The sequence below is a fragment of the Cetorhinus maximus genome, chromosome 19, assembly GCF_964194155.1.
Source record: "Cetorhinus maximus chromosome 19, sCetMax3.hap1.1, whole genome shotgun sequence".
Classification (NCBI taxonomy): Eukaryota; Metazoa; Chordata; class Chondrichthyes; order Lamniformes; family Cetorhinidae; genus Cetorhinus; species Cetorhinus maximus.
Window position 1 is genome coordinate 19,363,155 of NC_135897.1, and position 19,045 is coordinate 19,382,199.

Consider the following 19,045-nt stretch of genomic DNA (forward strand, 5'->3'; position numbering starts at 1 on the left):
TTACTCTGGAAATGTTTTGATTGGTTTGAAAGAGAATGCAAGCTGCAGATATCCTCTGGTCTTCAATTGGAACAATTGCCCTGCGGGCACTCTGGCACTAACACCACTTCTTCTTCACTTTGTTCACAGTCAGAGCTGAAGGGCCCCAGCCCTCCTGTGAATTCTGCCACATCCCTAGCGAAAGCCTCAGGCCAGCAGTCGTCAGTATCCCAGATGGATCTTGCCACCAGCCAATCACCTCGTGTCGTTTCCGTTGGTTCCCAGGCAGCCCATGTGGTGGTTTCGCAGCCCAGTGCTGGAGGATCCAGCAAAACCAGCAGTTCGGCAGGACCCAGTGTGATGTCTTTTGTGTCCAGTTACACTGCTGGAATGAACACAGTGAGTGGAAAAGCCGTAGCAACAGTATCAGGTAAGATGGTAGTTTATGATGTTTGGAAACCAGTAAACTTTCTCTTCTATCCTGAGCAGGGCAGGGCCACTCATTCCAGACACTCCTTCCTCAGAACTTGTACTGGAGGAGGTTACTGAATGGTATACTAATTTTTTCCTTGTAATTTCTTTAAGCTGTTTCCTTTGTTCTTAACCATCTCTAGAATTTATTCTGGTCCACAGGGGAGTCAAGCAACTGGACCTCTGGTGTCAACCTCTGTTGTTTTGTAATTAGTGTCCCGCCTCTGATTGGCACTGTTGCCTGATGTCATTGTTCTGCCTCTCATTGGCACTGTCCTCTGGCACTGACCCTTAATGTCATTGTCCCACCTCTGATTGGGATTGCCCTATAATGTCAATGTCCTGCCTCTGGCACTGCCTCCTAATATCATTGCCCCTTCTCTGACTGGCATTCCACCTGTAATGCCCTGCTAGAGTTAGACTGTGTGGAGTTAATTCATATTGGGAGAAACTGTTCCCATTTGTGGAAGGATCGAGAACCAGAGGACATCAATTTAATATGATTGGCAAAAGAAGTAATGGTGCTTTATTATGCAGTGAGTGATTAGGATCTGGATTGAACGGCCTGAGAGTATGGTGGACAGGGATTCAATCATGACTTTCACTGGACCGAATGGCCTTCATCTGCGCTGTATCCATTCTACGATTCTGTGTTCTGCTTCTACGCAGAGCAAGTTTCAGAGCTACGTGCTCTTATGCAATCATTCCCTTAATCAGCAACTTGTAGTATTCAGCTGCAACACCATGTAGTAAATGTACTTGGATCAGAATAAAGGCTGTGGGTGAAATTTATTTGACTCTCAGTGATCTGCTGTGGAACCAGGATAGTGTGACACAGTCCTGAGGAATTGGTAATCTTTGGAAACGCATCCTCATTTCCAATTAGTATGAACATTTCTTCTCAATCTGGGATCTGTTGGACAAGATTATAGATCTGTAATCATTGGACTACTTTACTGAGCTAAGATCTGTTGGACATTGCTACAGTTCTGGGATATGTTGGCTCTACTAGAGCTGACACTGATTGGACACTGTTACAGAGCTGGAATCCATTAAATAGTGTTACAGATCCAGTATCTATTTGTTCAGGGTGGAAGAGTTTGCATCTAATGGACAATGTTTCGGGCTGGTGATCTATTGGACAGGTCAGTGGAAAGGAGAGTCAAGTTATCTGATTGCCCCCACTAACCAACGTATCTCCCACTGTGTTGCTCCTGACAGGGTGGATAGGGAGCAGCTGTTCCCCTTAGTTGAAGGGCCAGTCACGCGGGGACACAAGTTCGAGGTGAGGGGCAGGAGGTTTAGGGGGGATGTGAGGAAAAACCTTTTTACGCAGAGGGTGGTGACGGCCTGGAATGTGCTGCCTGGGAGAGTGGTGGAGGCGGGTTGCCTCACATCCTTTCAAAAGTGCCTGGATGAGCACTTGGCATGTCATAACATTCAAGGCTATGGGCCAAGTGGTAAATAGGATTAGGTAGATAGGTCAGGTGTTTCTCACGTGTCGGTGCAGACTCCATGGGCCGAACAGCCTCTTCTGCACTGTGTGATTCTGTGAATTGAAAACCAAAAAATAAGAAGCCTCTATTGGGGTTAGGAAGAATCGTACATTTATTTAATATAATTCAGCACAATATGTTATGAATGACATAATTCGCTGCTGTTAGTGAAGGACTGGGGTGATGCCACCGTGTGACATTTATGTATTGGAAGGAGAGATGTCTCTTGTTTCTGATCGAACCAGCTCAATGATGCCATTGCTAATTAAACTCTCACAATGGGAACTTTAACCTGGAACAGTCATTATTGTAGAAATGGAACCGTATAGTCTTAAAATACTTGTGGATGTTCTCTTGCTGGCTCAGTTAAGCCAAGCAGACCAGAGGGTACCATCTCAATTTCTGGCTACATGTTGAGTTAGCTGATTTTAACCAGGACAACAGCAGGGAGGGTACAATTGTCCTCAGTATCTTGGGCTGGGGGAGGAGGGGGGGGAGGGTGTGAAGAGCCAATCAGCCACGGTTCTGCTTATCAGTATCCAGAAATCCCCTCCCACATGCTGACACTTCACTGCCTAGGCTCATATGTGGTTTGTGGGCATGGGCTGAGGTCCTGCAAGGCATCGAGCCTTGCGCTGTTAAAGTCAGTGCCTTCAGGAGAAGAGGAGAGGAAAATAAAGGCATTAGAAAACATTGGTGGATATCAATTGCATCCAGCAGGTTGACACTTAATATGCATAAAATGATTTTTCGGAGAAATTGTTTTCCTGTAGTTTCAATTTAAACTTTCAGAGGTTTGAAACCCCTGGGTCCACTTGAAACAAATCTCTGCCACTCAGAGTTAAAAAGAGCAAAAGAAAATGTTGTGAAGCATTCATATGCACTTAGGAAATGAATAAGTGATAAGATCGTATGGGTTAGCTTCTGAGTGTAGTGGAGGGAGAATGGAGTGTAATGAAAATTAACTGCAGTGTTTATGTCAATCCTGGCTACAATCACAGCTCCTGGGAAAACCAGATGCCCTGTAAACACTCGAGACATTTTTGCCACCAGTGACCCTTTGAACAGAATTATCACTTTCTTTCTATCCCCTTCCCACCTGTAGACACTGACCAGTGCTGGGTTATGGCAATTGACTGCTCTCCACTAACTCATTCATGTGCGAGCAGAGTGACCATACCACATGAGGCATCACAGCGGTTCCATGGTACAGCCCACATCCGATAGCTGGGCATGAATCCTGAATAGCTTTCCCTTCTTTTAGTCCAGGGGCATGAGCAATCGTACTGTCCCAATCCTTGGCCCAGCTGAGATTCACAAGTTCTGTTTGGCCTCGGGGCCAGAACAAGTGCCACACTGTTAGATGGCGCACTGGGCTGTAAACTAGAAAAGTACTCATTGATCCCTGCTAAATGACATCTTTGTTGCCTATTCATGTTATCTACCTTCTTCCTACCCTGCCCTTGTAAAGTATCTAGGATGTTTCCCATTGAAATTGTCATATAAATCCAAATTTCTGTTGGGATCTCTTCTCCACTGTGAGCTTTCTATCTGGAGGCAGTTTCATAACTGCTTACATACTGATATTTATTTTTATATATTTAAAAAAACTTGCCCCTCCTCAATCTCTCTTTAGGCTTTCAGAACATCTTAAACACCAATTAGACCATCCCTTAATCTTTTGTACTCAAGGGAATACAAGCCTAGTTCAGGCAACCTATCCTCATAATTGAACCCTTTTAGCCCAGTGTCATATTGCCCTGCATTCAGACTCTGTGACAGGATTGGATCAATGGTCTTCACTGCTCAGATCTGGAGAATAGACGAATAATTCGCAATAAGACCCTTGTGCTCTCCAACTCCCTCAAAGCACTCTTTCATTCTTTACTTCCTGCCTCAGCTCAACATGGAGTGCTTTCCCTGTCCCAGAGGGTGTACGCTCCATCTGCACTCGGGCTTCTCCCAGTGGCATTTACTGTCCAGGTTCATGTTTGAAGAATAATCACTTGGGTGAGGTGCTGGAGGGCACCCACCACCCAACAGGCAGGCAGTATCCTCGGAAGAAGAGGGACGGAAGGAGGGAGAGAGAGAGAGAGAGATGCTCGACAAAGTAAAACTCCACTGTACAATCCACTTAGTCAATCCACTTAGTTCGGTGGTCTAAAAATTTCATTAATTTGTATGAGTAGAGAATCTTTGTGCCTTACAGGAAGTGCAGTTTGTAATGTTGTTTGAGTTCATCACCTGATGGATCCTGGATAATAGTACATGGTAATATCAAAGGACCACATCCACAGACATTTGGCTTTGTTAAAATGATAAGAATTGAGAATGAATAAAAAGAAAACATGGCTTTAAACTAAATGCACATGGAATGTCAGGAAGACCCATTTAAACCATTAAAACTCATTGAAACCAGAATGGCTCCCATAGTTCAAAGCAAAAATATGAATGATCTTTCTTCACCTTGCATGCAAGTTGTATTAAACATCACACTAAAGCAATTAGATGGAAGTAGTGGGGAAGCAGTTAGATTTGGTTGCACTATTAAGAAGGGCTTTAGGGGTCAAACACGACGCACAAGATTCTGCAAAAATTAGGTCGATTTATCTGCCACTGGTTTGTCTGTTTCCTGTCTGTTGGGTCGTGTAATACCTAATTATCATTCTGCCATCTCTTTGTACAGTGAAGACAGAGCCTGGTTCTGTAGGTGCTTGCTTCAGCCCCACACTTCCCACAGCAGGCACTGTGAAAGTGGAACGAGGAGGATCGGATGGGGCATTTGAAGTTATTGAGTAAGTCCAGCATTTTATTCTCAAATCTTTCTTCTATGGATGCCTCCCAAGATGCACTCAGTTTAAAAAGTCAAGCACGTTACAGCTTAGATACAGAGTAAAGCTCCTTTTATACTGTTCCATCAAATTCTTCCAGGTAGGGTGTGCTCTGTCCTGTACTCAACTACATTTGGCCTCCACGTTCCTGGAATACTGATGGAAACCTGGTTACTATTCGTTGATCACGCTTGGAAAATTCACGTCTGTGAATGTCGGGTGACTCATAACTGTCAAGTCTTTCACAGTCAAGTATCTTGCCTGCACTCACTGTCTCACTTCACAGACAAAGAGTAGTCACTTAGGTGAGATACCAACAATCAGGCAACCTCATAGAATAGCTGAAGAGAAAGGAGAGAAAACTAATCGGTTAAAAAGATCCCACTGACTGACCGCATGCTTCATTGTTAAATTACTGTATCAATACCTCAACTGGGAGATGTTCATTGACGCACCGCCCACCCTTTGTGTTATAGCCATCAGTTTAGCCAGGTGTCACTGTGTTAAGATAAGTCGCTGTAGAAATAAACAGCAGGTCCATCAGCATCTCTGAAGAGAAAAGACAGGGTTAATGTTTTGGCAATAGCTGGGTGTTGGGTGTCACTGCTTTACTGACACATACAGAGCACTGACCGGCCTCTTATTCCTTCACTGCCTTTAGCCTTGAACACATTGAGAATGTACAGCAGCTGCTGACTGCCATCCTGAAGAAGGTGCCTCTGATCGTAACCAAGAAAAGTGAGTAAAACTCCTGATTTTTATTTCCACTCGTTGCTCATTTTAATGTTGGATTCAGCAGCTGCAGACAAACGCTCCGGTGCATTCACGTTGGGCAGATTTTGAATCGGTACAAAACTATTTCCAGCAGATAACCTGTTGGAGTGATGTTGGCTGAGTGAAAAATATTGGCCAGGAAACCAAGGAGAAGCTCCCCTGCTCTTAAAAATAGTGCTGTAGGATCTTTTACATTCACCTCAGAGGGTAGACAGGGCCTCATCCAAAAGATGGCACCTCTGACAGTGCAGCATTCCCTCAGTACACCACTGAGGCGTCATACCACTTTATGTGCTCAAATTGAAAAGGCTGTGATTTAGATAGTCACAAAAGATCACGTATCTACCGGATAGGATAGGAAAGGTAGTGTAGTGGCTTGGAGTAATAATGCAAAGAACGTGAGTTCAAATCCCATCATTCAGAAATAAAAAGCTATCAGCAAGAGGTATCATAAAGCTGTTGAATTGTTGTAAAAACCCAGAGTTCACTAATGTCCTTTAGGGAAGGAAACCTGGCATCTTTACCCAGTCTGACTACATGTGACTCCAGTCCTACACCAACACAGCTAATTCTAAACTGCTTGTTGAAATAGCCAACAAACTGCTCACTTGTAACAAACTGCTTCAAGCATGCACTGTAGCAGTTCAGAATGAACTCCTACCACCAGCTTCTCAAGACAACTAGGGATGGGCAATAAATGACAGCCCAAGAATTAATTAGAAAAAAAATCAGGGCGATCTCCCAGTGTCCTGACAAATATTCATCCCTCAGCCAACATCACAAACAGCAAATTAATTGGCCATTTTTCCACTGGCTAGTTGTGGCACAAATTGGCTGCTATATTTGCTGACACCGTAATCCCTTAGACATGAGGTGTCTTGGACTCCCATGAGCGTGATAAGGCCCTATAGACTTGAGGAGTCTCTTTGCAACGCCTCCATAGTTTGAGCAAAATTGGAAGGTAGTAATCAAGGTGCAGTTTAACCTGACATTCTCGACCTGTGCTCAACTGACCCAGAGATTGAATCTGTTCACTTTGATCATTGTTGCCCAGCTGCTTTGGCATGTTAAATGCAGAACTTACTATCACGCCAAACCTCGTTTTCCTTTAGCTGTTTCTATAACATCTGTGGTATATCTGTGACACCCAGTGGTTTTTATGTTAGATAAATTAAACACTGATCAATGAACTTTTTCCAATAGATGAGGACTCCAACCCATTCTGTGCGATCTCTCTGGAGCAGTACTACAGCTGGAATATTGGGAAGAGGAGAGCTGCAGAGGTAAGGCCCGCTTCCCAGTGCTCTTGAGCCCAGGTTAATTTTCAGTTCCTTGTTTTTGTCTTAATTAGACAGAGCTTTGAAGGGATAGATGAAGAGAAAAGCGAAATCAGCAGGATTCCCACACCCAATTGCTATCTACTGGTCCCTGCTGAAAATTTATGTGGATTTTGTGTAAGGAAGGGGGCAGGCTCCACTGTGATGCATCCCTTGGTCAGATATCCCACTAACGGTCACTGGGCTCAGCTGCGAAAAATAGCAAATTGTCTGAGGCAGTTGTCACTTGTGTAACTGGAGTCCAGCAAGATTTAGCATTCAATGGTAGGTTGGTCTGTGTTGTGGCTTTTTCTACTGTCCTTCTGAAACCAGTTTTCTCCCTCTCTTTGAGAGAAGCAACAGGCCCTTGCCTCAGTGTGTTGAGGCTGAGATCGATACTTCAGCATGTGTCAACCTTCAGACAGAACTTGGTGTACTTGTGTCCAGGATACAAATGTGGCCCCTTTACCAGTGTATGTGTTACAGATACCCCCGATACAGGACCCCTTCTGCCAGTGCCCCCCCCCCCCCCCGCTGCAATACAGGATCCCATGTCCCAGTAACCATTTAGGTCCAGTTTTCATTCTGGTGTATCTACACAGTGTGCCCTCTGAGACCAGTGTATCTTTCCTGAGGTACGTGTTCAAATCTGACAGTAGGGTACTCGAGGTGGAATCTGACCAAGGCTCTGTGCAACGTATAAATAACTTCCACTCCTTTGTAAAGGATAGCATTCTGTTAGCCTTTTGCATGATTTCAGCCCAAGGATAATTTTGTATCTGTAGTGTTTCTCCTCCGTTTTAGTCTGTAAGGACGGTGGTGTAAAGCCAGGAACCTCATGTTGCCCTGTTCCTCCCTGTCTGCACAGTGGCAGCGTGCAGTAGCCATAAGGAAGATCCTGCAGGACGTGATGGAAAAATGCGCACGGTTCAGCAACACAGAGGCCATGAAAACCAAGCAGATCATGTCCTGGTGCCGTCAGCGTGGCTACACACCGCTCGATCCAGAAACGGCCATCATCGAGGAAGATTCGATGGAAGATATACTGACCCGGATCGACAATGAACCAGGTGAGCTCCCAGTAAACTCTGAGTGATAAGCCATTCAGGTTATGGACGGTAAAACGACCCAAACCAAACTAGTAAAATGTTCACTGAGGCAAAGGGTTCAAATCCCCAGCCAACACAAGTTAAAAATGAGGAAGACAGGAGTGAGAAGAGAAGTCAAGGGTAGCCAGCCGAGGCTCCTTTCCCTGTACCCTGTACAGCCGAGGCTCCTTTCCCTGTACCCTGTACAGCCGAGGCTCCTTTCCCTGTATCCTGTACAGTCAAGGCTCCTTTCCCTGTACCCTGTACAGCCGAGGCTCCTTTTCCTGTATCCTGTACAGCCGAGGCTCCTTTCCCTGTATCCTGTATAGTCAAGGCTCCTTTCACTGTACCCTGTACAGCCGAGGCTCCTTTCCCTGTATCCTGTACAGTCAAGGCTCCTTTCTCTGTATCCTGTACAGCCGAGGCTCCTTTCCCTGTATCCTGTACAGCCGAGGCTCCTTACCCTGTACAGCCGAGGCTCCTTTCCCTGTACCCTGTACAGCCGAGGCTCCTTTCCCTGTATCCTGTACAGCCAAGGCTCCTTTCCCTGTACCCTGTACAGCCGAGGCTCCTTTCCCTGTACCCTGTACAGCCAAGGCTCCTTACCCTGTACAGCCGAGGCTCCTTTCCCTGTACAGCCGAGGCTCCTTTCCCTGTACCCTGTACAGCCAAGGCTCCTTTCCCTGTACCCTGTACAGCCGAGGCTCCTTTCCCTGTACCCTGTACAGCCGAGGCTCCTTTCCCTGTACCCTGTACAGCCGAGGCTCCTTTCCCTGTACCCTGTACAGCCGAGGCTCCTTTCCCTGTACCCTGTACAGCCGAGGCTCCTTTCCCTGTACCCTGTACAGCCGAGGCTCCTTTCCCTGTACCCTGTACAGCCGAGGCTCCTTTCCCTGTATCCTGTACAGCCGAGGCTCCTTTCTCTGTACCCTGTACAGCCGAGGCTCCTTTCTCTGTACCCTGTACAGCCGAGGCTCCTTTCCCTGTACCCTGTACAGCCGAGGCTCCTTTCCCTGTATCCTGTACAGCCGAGGCTCCTTTCCCTGTATCCTGTACAGCCGAGGCTCCTTTCCCTGTACCCTGTACAGCCGAGGCTCCTTTCCCTGTATCCTGTACAGCCGAGGCTCCTTTCCCTGTATCCTGTACAGCCGAGGCTCCTTTCCCTGTATCCTGTACAGCCGAGGCTCCTTTCCCTGTATCCTGTACAGCCGAGGCTCCTTTCCCTGTACCCTGTACAGCCGAGGCTCCTTTCCCTGTACCCTGTACAGCCGAGGCTCATTTCCCTGTACCCTGTACAGCCGAGGCTCCTTTCCCTGTATCCTGTACAGACGAGGCTCCTTTCCCTGTATCCTGTACCCTGTACAGCCAAGGCTCCTTTCCCTGTATCCTGTACAGCCGAGGCTCCTTTCCCTGTACCCTGTACAGCCGAGGCTCCTTTCCTGTACCCTGTACAGCCGAGGCTCCTTTCCCTGTATCCTGTACAGCCGAGGCTCCTTTACCTGTATCCTGTACAGCCGAGGCTCCTTTCCCTGTACCCATTACAGCCAAGGCTCCTTTCCCTGTACTCTGTACAGCCGAGGCTCCTTTCCCTGTACCCATTACAGCCAAGGCTCCTTTCCCTGTATCCTGTACAGCCGAGGCTCCTTTCCCTGTACCCTGTACAGCCGAGGCTCCTTTCCCTGTACCCTGTACAGCCGAGGCTCCTTTCCCTGTATCCTGTACAGTCAAGGCTCCTTTCCCTGTACCCTGTACAGCCGAGGCTCCTTTCCCTGTATCGTGTACAGCCGAGGCTCCTTTCCCTGTATCCTGTATAGTCAAGGCTCCTTTCACTGTACCCTGTACAGCCGAGGCTCCTTTCCCTGTATCCTGTACAGTCAAGGCTCCTTTCTCTGTATCCTGTACAGCCTAGGCTCCTTTCCCTGTATTCTGTACAGCCGAGGCTCCTTACCCTGTACAGCCGAGGCTCCTTTCCCTGTACCCTGTACAGCCGAGGCTCCTTTCCCTGTATTCTGTACAGCCAAGGCTCCTTTCCCTGTACCCTGTACAGCCGAGGCTCCTTTCCCTGTACCCTGTACAGCCAAGGCTCCTTTCCCTGTACCCTGTACAGCCGAGGCTCCTTTCCCTGTACCCTGTACAGCCGAGGCTCCTTTCCCTGTATCCTGTACAGCCGAGGCTCCTTTCCCTGTACCCTGTACAGCCGAGGCTCCTTTCCCTGTATCCTGTACAGCCGAGGCTCCTTTCCCTGTATCCTGTACAGCCGAGGCTCCTTTCCCTGTACCCTGTACAGCCGAGGCTCCTTTCCCTGTATCCTGTACAGTCGAGGCTCCTTTCCCTGTACCCTGTACAGCCGAGGCTCCTTTCCCTGTATCCTGTACAGCCGAGGCTCCTTTCCCTGTATCCTGTACAGCCGAGGCTCCTTTCCCTGTACCCTGTACAGCCAAGGCTCCTTTCCCTGTATCCTGTACAGCCGAGGCTCCTTTCCCTGTACCCTGTACAGCCAAGGCTCCTTTCCCTGTACTTTGTACAGCCGAGGCTCCTTTCCCTGTACCCATTACAGCCAAGGCTCCTTTCCCTGTACCCTGTACAGCCGAGGCTCCTTTCCCTGTACCCTGTACAGCCGAGGCTCCTTTCCCTGTTCCCTGTACAGCCGAGGCTCCTTTCCCTGTACCCTGTACAGCCGAGGCACCTTCCCTTTCATTTATATGGTGTAGTCCCAGTGTGGTCTTATCAATAAATTGTCAGAAAGATAACCAAACTCCTGTCTGTCTCTCAGATGTTTTCAGTCTCCAGTTTAGCCTAATTTCTGATTTCTATCTCTTCTTCCTGTACCCCTTTGTGATTGAGTTAGCATGGAGTTCCAGGAGCATGGAAAGCTGGGTTTTAATCTGTTTAATATTTTATATATATTTTATGTATTATATATTTATAGATACTATATTAATGAGGGTCTACAATTTTTCATTGCTGGCAATTATTTGACAGCCACAATATCAAAAGTTCCTTGAAGACAATATCCCAGTGGACACTATTTATAGCTTATCAGCACAGTATGTAAACTACACGCTTTCAAAGGGTACAGTTCAGTGTCCTTGCCCTATTTAGCAGTACATTATCCCAGTATTAAATCACTGGGATAAAGTTAGATCAGATTCGGTAGGAGAGATGGTCCAATGTTATAATCGGATCCAGATTTACTTTGTGGGTGGCAGTCAGTTAGAAACATTCCTGTTTATATTGTCTAGAGATATTTACTAATTTGGCATTATTTACAAGCCCTTGGGCATAACCCTTGGGTTCCCGCCTTGGGGAACTGGAGCAGGGGTTGCTGGGGGCGGTGGGGGGGGTTGGGGGCAGGGGGGTTAAGGGTTGGTCGGGGCGGTTGGGGGGGTGGGAAGGGGGGGGTTGTGGGGTGGAGGGGTGGGGATGGGGGGTGTTGGTGGGGGCGGTTGGGGGGGGTGGTGGTTCTTTAAAATTGAACATTTTGATTGAACTCCACATTTCTGCTGGCCATCATTTGAAATGTTAGTTGTAGTTAGGTGGCTAAGGGATACAAATTGGTGTTCTGTTAAGTCAGTGGGATACCGATTACCTTTTAACTGGGCCCTGAGCAGGGAAACAGGTGTGGATTTCCCAGCAGTCTAAAGCAGTTCCACTACTGATGTGGAGACTGAAGAGACCATCCAAGGTAGGTGAGAAACTTCCCTTTGTGAAGATAAAGAGCGAGCATGAGTGTTTCTGCAGACTCCAATGCAGTCACTCCTCCATACCCTCCGACAAGGCTCTCCTGAAACCCTCCACCCATGACTTAACCTGCTCACCAACGAGCCCCTTCCGCTGGTGTTGGGCAGGCAGCCTCTGTCATGCCTGCCAGCCAGCTGCTGCTCTCTGCCCATTTCATGCAGGTGACATAGGAACAGGAGGAAGCCATTTAGCCCCTTGAGCCTGTTCAGCATTTCATTAGCCTTTTTGATTATTTTCTGTACCTGTGACATTTTAATAATCTGTGTATATTGACTCCTAAGTTTCTTCAGACCTCCACTGTTTCTAGCTTTTCACCATTTAGAAGGTACCCAGTTCTATTCCTCTAGGTCTAAAGTGAATGACCTCAGATTTGCCTGCATTGAAATTCATTTGCCAGTGTATTGTCCATTCACTTGATCTATGAATACCTCTTTGTAATTTTATACTACCATCTATACTGCTCACGTCACGTGAGCAAATAAATAAAAAAAGGAATCATGTCATCATCAAGCTTGAATATGGGGCACTCTATCCCGCCATCTAAGTCATTAATGGATACTGTGAATAGCATGCATGGAAGGCCTATGAGTTAAAATACCCTGGCCTCAAAATTAAGCCAGTGAATACAATTTACGTTTGCACCTCCTTTCCCCACTTGGATCTAAAATTGATTGCTTTGTGTTAGTCATTAACCCTTAGAAATACTTGCATATTCTTGGATATAATTATATATTCTTGAGGGTATTTGCATATCCCTGGAATAAAAACAATAAAGTGCTGGAAAATCTCAGCAGGCCTGGCAGCACCTGTAGAGAGAGAAACAGGGTTAATGTTTCAAGTCCAATATGACTTATTCGGAACATAGTGCTGGTCTGGTCTACTTCTTGTCTGAAGTTATTTTCCAAATCCTTCCCATTATTCACAATTCCTTTTGTAATTTATAACTTTTTCCTGTATTTACAAACTATCTGAGTTACTTACCAACATTTGAAGTTATTTACTTACTCTCCTTTACGTGTAAACTGTTGGGTATAAATATATAAATAGCTGCTTTGCTATTTGTAAACTCTCACCAATATTTAGAAATTTGCCATTAATTGCAAGTTCTTGGGATAATTTTAAGACTCGCCATTAATCACCAATGCTTGAGACTATTTAGAAATTTGCTATTGTTTAGCAGTTTTTGGCATTGAATTTCAGAATGCCCTTCCACATACAGTGGGGCTGGTGAGCTCTGTCACAGGCTTATGGAGGTGGAGGCCATTTTGAAAACTGAGCCTGAGAGTGATGAAGAGGTTGACATCATTGGCACGGTCGAGCCCTCTAAAGTGAAAGTCAAGAAAGAGCTGGAGGAGGAGGATGAAGAGGTCAAATTCTACATGGGCTTGATGCCAGCCATGGAATATGCCAGAGATACAGCACAACAGGTAACCATAAAAGGCTAAGATGTAGCCAGAAAGCCAACCCGCAACCAATACCCATCTGTCTGTTTGTCTATGTTTTGTGTGTCTGGCTCCCTGTTTCCTCGTGTGCACATGTGAGCATGAGCTGTCCTTTCATGGTGGCTTAGCCTCTCCATGCTGACTGCTTCCCTTTCTGCTGGTTAAGTTTCTCCACAGTGACAGCTCTTTTTCCCTTTGTAGATTGGTGTTACGATCGAACCCTTGGAGGTGGAGAGCCATGTCTATGCGCCAGTGATCGAAGACATGATAATAAAGGTAAGGTCAGTAGGTCTTGCCAAATAACAATGGGTTACCCGGAGTGACGGTGGATTGCTGCGAATGACAACGGGTCACTGCAAGTAACAGCAAGAAGCTGCAAATAATAGTGAGACACTACTAGTAATGGTGAGTCGCTGTGAGTAACAGTGTGATGCTACGAGTAATGGCGAGTTGCTCCCTCTGAGCAATGGTGAGACACTGCAAATAACAGTGAGACGCTGCAAGTAACTGAGTCGTTCTGAGTAATAATGACTCCTTCCAAATAATAGTGAAATGCTACTAGTAATGGTGAGTCATTGGGAGAAAGAGTGAGTTGTTCAGTGTAACAATAACACTCTCTGAGTAACAGAGAGACACTGTGAGTAACATTGAGATGCTGCAAGTAACAGTGAGTCGTTCAGAGTAACAGTCACTCCCTGCAAGTAACATTGAGATACTGCTAGTAACGGTGAGTTACTGTGAGTACAGTGATTCACTTTGAGTAACGATGAGTTGCTCCAAATCATTCAGTAGCTCTAAGTAACAGAGTGTCACTCTAAACAACAATGGGAAATGGTGGGGTAATGGTAATAACCCAGAGACATGGGTTCAAATCTCACACGTCAGTTGTAGAATTTAAATTCAGTTAATCAAATCTGGAATTGAAAGCTAGTTATTGTTTGTCATAAAACCCACCCTTGTGGGCATTGGTGGCATGGACATAGGGATGGGCAATAAACGCTGTGCTACTCAGCAACATCCACGTCCCGTGAGCAAATAAATAAAAAAAGGAATCATGTCAGCACATCAACTCACAGAAGGCTGCAGCCTCCACCAGGCTGTTTACTCTGCACCCTCTCCATCATGCACCAGAGACTGAATTCCCCAGGAACAGGCTGGAGGTTAGGATTCATGGCCATTGCCAGCACAAATTGGAAGATTAAGCGCTTTTTGGAGTGACCTGTTGTTACTCAGAGCTGGCACAAGTTTTTTCTTCTTTATTCCTTCATGGGATGTGGGCATTGCTGGCAAGGCCACCATTTGTTGCCCATTCCTAACTGCCCTCGAGCTGAGTGGTTTCCTCTGCCTTTTCAGAGGGCAATTAAAAGTCAACCACATTGCTGTGGGTCTGGAGTCACATGTAGGCCAGACCAGGTTGGGGCGTTTATTGCCCATCCCTAATTGCCCTCAAGAAGGGGCTGGTGAGCTGCCTCCTTGAATCACTGCAGTCCATATGTGTAGGTACACCCACAATGCTGTTAGGAAGGGAGTTCTAGGATTTTGGCCTAGTGATAGAGAAGGAACGGCAATATATTTCCAAGTCAAGATGGTTCTGATCATTCTCATCTCTTTGTCTTTAGGCTGCTGAACAGTTTGTAAGTGACATCCTTCGAGAGTCTTTGGGAATTGCACACCAGAGCACTCCCCACAACAGGTATGTTGCATTCTTCTTTCTAATCGACTGGGGGTCTGACAGCCAATGTCAGGGACAGGGGTGAGAGGTGAGCAGGACTTAGTACATGATAGAATGCAGGCAAGCAGAGTTTTGGATGAGCTGATGTTTACAGAGGCTAGAGGATGGGAAGTTATCCAAGAAAGCAATTGGAATAGTGAAATTTGGAGGTGACAAAGGACATGGGGCTGAATATTACGCTGAGAGTGGGCTCCCTGCACCCTCGCCTAAGTTTCGGGAGCGAGCCCGCTTCTGTTACCAGATCACTGGCTTTAATTTTTTGGGCAATGGCCCTTTAATTAGTATGAGGCAGGACTTCTGTTTGCTTCCAGGAGGATGTCCTGCCTCACATGGGTGCTGGCCAGTCAGAGGCTGGCAGCTCTGCACACCAGCAGTGCCAAACAGGAGTGGTGGCCACTGCAGGTACCACAGGTAGGTCAAGGAGATGGTGTTCATCAATGGACCCAGACATTTGGTTAAGTCTGAGATCTCGCTGACGGGACTTGGGGTGGGGATGGGGGCTTGCTGAACAGGGCAGGAGGTCGGGTGGACATGGGATGGCAGAACTGTGGGAGAGGGTCCTCTGATGGATACAGGGGACCTGGGAAGGAGGCACCACCTGCCCCCACCTTTTCGTTGACCAGCTGTCCGCAGGGTTAAACCTTTTGGGCTACACAATAAGTGCAGACTTCCAGTGGTGTGATGAGGCTCTTAATTGGGCATTAACTGCCCCCTTTAGGGCCTCAACTGGGTCACGGGCAGGCAATTCACCTGCTGCCTCCCCGGCCACCCTTAAGATTGTAGAGGGGGTGGGTGGACTGGTGGCAGGAATACCCTGATTGCATGATGCCCTCATTTACGGGTCCATCCACCTGTTTTCCTGCCCACGAATGGCCCATGAAGTTCAGCCCATGGTTGCACCTTTTTAAGCAGCAGATGGACTGAGGTGAGAGCAGAGGCGGTAATGTTTCTGGGGTTAAAGTGTTGGTAGCTTCATCTCTAGGTCAAAGAGGATACGTCCAGTTCAGCCTGAGACAACGGCCGGGGAGAGGTTTAGAGTCGGTGATTAATGAACGAAGTTTGTAGCTGGAGCTGAGGAAATGTTTGGTCTTCCCAATGTTTAATCGGAAAACATTGCAGCTCAGCCTTGACTGGATAATGGGCAAACAGTCTGACAACACAGGAGGTGGTGGTGAGGCTAAAAGAGGCGCAGAAAAGGTAGAGTTGGGTGTCATCAGTGATTGTATGGAAGCTGTCCCCATGTCTGTAGATTGTGTCGCCAAAGGGCAGCATTTTGATGAGTAAGAGGATGGGGAGCCAAGGATAGAGTTTTGGAAGACTCCAGAGTTAGCAGTGCCAGTGTGGGAAGAGAACCCATTGCTGGAGATGCTTTGCCTATCTTTTGATGGGTAAGAGCGAGACCAGGTGAAAACAGTCCCAATCAACTGGACGACATAGGCAAGACTTTAGAGGAGGAAAGTGTGGTCGGAAGTTGCAGAACAGTCCAGGAGGGGTAATGCAACACAGCCCCAGAGGACCTCTCCGTACTCACTGCCAGCCTGCTCACTGCATTCTGATGGATGTTAATCCAGTTCCCTAGGTTCTTCCGCAGCTTCCTACGCTAGCTCAGAAATAAATGATTCCTATAGGGAGCAATCATATAGTGTGTTGGATTGCTGAGTGTGAATCAACAGGACAGTCAGAGCATGGCGAAATCAAGAGTGAAAGGGGATCTTCCATTCAGCCAGTTAGCAAAGGATACAGGGAAGACGAGGAGAATTTCTTCTACACAGTGAGTGGTTATGGCCTGGAATTCACTGCCTGTTAGGGTATTGTAAGCAGATTCAATAGGAACTTCCAAAAGACAATTGGGTAAATATTTGAAAAGAGAAAAAAAATTGCAGGGCTATGGGGAAATAAAGAGAGGAGTGGAACTAATACGATAGCTCTTTAAAAGATCTAGTACAGGAAAGATAGGCTGAATGGCCTCCTTCTATGATATATCATCCTATTCAATTTGTAAATAGTGAGGCTTATGTTTCTTTGTTTGATTCAGAGCGCCCAAAGAACTGAGTGTAATCAACGTGCACCAAGCCATCTGTAACATCTCCGTCTGTGACTTCCTCACCAACAAGTACATGGGCATGCTGGCAACTGAACAGACCCCACAACAAGAACTATGAAAGCCTTCACACTCCTCCCACCCTCTGCATCCAGACAGGGACCTGGGAATGTCCAAGCCAGCTGTTGTGCTGACATGTCACTACGTCCCTTGTGTTTCCTGCTGTGTCCATGAGAATGAGGGTGATGCTATGCCTCTGCAGATTGCTTGTCACTAGCATTCTCCCCAGGGCCACAGAAGCTTCCAGGCCTGTTGGAGCTGGCTCTTGTCGGAGGGGATGGGACAGGAATATTTTTGTGGTTGATTAAGCAGCTGGACAAAGATGTGATGGGCGAAACCACTTGGTGACATATTTTTCAGTGTCATTGGATTGGTGCATGAAGGAGGAAACTGGATCAATGATATGCTTACACTGTGATGGACAGTTCAGGAGGACCTCAATAGAAATCATCCCTTAATCTGAGCAGTCACGCTTCTGGACCAAATAATGGCATCCAATGAATAAAGCAGCTGGTTATTTTACTAAAAATTGTTTTTAAAAAATGTTTGAAATTCCGTGCAAGGTTTCATACCACTTTACTGAATAAGTTTAAACAACCTGCCAGTGGCATCAGGCTGGAGAATATTATGGCTTCATCTCCGCAATCTCCCACCCACCTGCTCTTGAGTGCCAAATGCGAGGGGAGTAAAACAAAGCCCAGGCTCTCCCTGCAACTAATGAGAAATCAGACTGAGCTCTGTGTGCTGCCCTCGCACAGCCAGCTGAACAGCACCACCAACACCTGAAAGCAGGTCACTATCACCATCTCCTTGTCCAATCCTGGCACTTGGGGAGCACATCACAGGGGTAAAGATGCCTTGAAGACCTGCCTCGCCTTCAAAGCCATCGACATTTGTATAGCTAATTGAGCTGACCAATGGGGAGTTTGTCTCCACTTCTGACCCTTACTTTCTGGCTAGCAGTCATTGTATTTGTTTTTTGGGCTGCTTGCTTTGACTTGGTTAGAGAGAATGCATTGTGAAGCACAGTCAGTTTTCTTGAATAGCAAGATAGATTCTCATGCCCATGCGCTGGGTCGGTTAAAACTGCTGCTGGATAAGAATGCAGCGGATTTGGTCTTGCTGGAACAGTAATGTGTTTATCATACCCTCTTTCTCCTTGTTCCTGAACCCACAGACAATAAGTTAAAAAGTCAATTAAATAAAATCAACTTGCATTGAAAAAAACCCTGAGTTTTGGCCATTTGCTGGGCACAGAGGCTACCTTTGATAGCACAGCAGTAAGACTCTTGTTTAATCGCTTGCTCTTTATAGAGGCACCTCCCTGTACTAGCTCTATAGTATGCACCTCTATAGGCACCTCCCTGTACTAGCTCTATCGTATGCACCTCTATAGGCACCTCCCTGTACTAGCTCTATAGTATGCACCTCTATAGGCACCTCCCTGTACTAGCTCTATCGTATGCACCTCTATAGGCACCTCCCTGTACTAGCTCTATAGTATGCACCTCTATAGGCACCTCCCTGTACTAGCTCTATAGTATGCACCTCTATAGGCACCTCCCTGTACTAGCTCTATAGTATGCACCTCTATAGCCATTTCCCTGTACTAGCTCTATTGTATGCACCTCTATAGGCACCTCCCTGTACTAGCTCTATAGTATGCACCTCTATAGGCACCTCCCTGTACTAGCTCTATAGTATGCACCTCTATAGCCATTTCCCTGTACTAGCTCTATTGTATGCACCTCTATAGGCACCTCCCTGTACTAGCTCTATAGTATGTCTGCCATAATTTTTTGGATGTGTAATTCTTTTTCTGGTCTAGGGCTTTGAACAGCTCTCCCCCGGAGATAAAAAATTAAGAATGTTAGAAATTTAAGTGAAAAACATAAATTGCTACAAACGTGTCAGACCTGTCAGTTCCGAAAGAGAATAACCAGGATCGTGCTCCCTTCATCAGAGCTGGTCAGTTGTGACCATTTATCTTTCCATGATGGTGACTGATTTTCTGATCTAGTTTTCCTAAATGATATTTCATCATGTTGAGAAACGCTAGGTTTGCACTCATTTT

The 19,045-nt window shown here is 46.6% G+C and overlaps 1 protein-coding gene across 1 annotated transcript in view; it reads left to right on the forward strand.

Moving 5' to 3' along the window:
- LOC144694304 (YEATS domain-containing protein 2-like) overlaps positions 1–18,451 on the forward strand; it is an 82,756-nt gene extending 64,305 nt beyond the window's left edge. Inside the window, exons 8-16 of the mRNA XM_078564636.1 lie at positions 130–409; positions 4,633–4,741; positions 5,439–5,515; positions 6,755–6,834; positions 7,736–7,937; positions 12,897–13,123; positions 13,340–13,414; positions 14,758–14,831; positions 16,906–18,451. Coding sequence (XP_078420762.1) covers positions 130–409; positions 4,633–4,741; positions 5,439–5,515; positions 6,755–6,834; positions 7,736–7,937; positions 12,897–13,123; positions 13,340–13,414; positions 14,758–14,831; positions 16,906–17,032 — 1,251 coding nt within the window. The 3' untranslated portion in view covers positions 17,033–18,451. The remainder of the gene's footprint in view (positions 1–129; positions 410–4,632; positions 4,742–5,438; positions 5,516–6,754; positions 6,835–7,735; positions 7,938–12,896; positions 13,124–13,339; positions 13,415–14,757; positions 14,832–16,905) is intronic.
- The last annotated feature ends 594 nt before the right edge of the window (positions 18,452–19,045 follow it).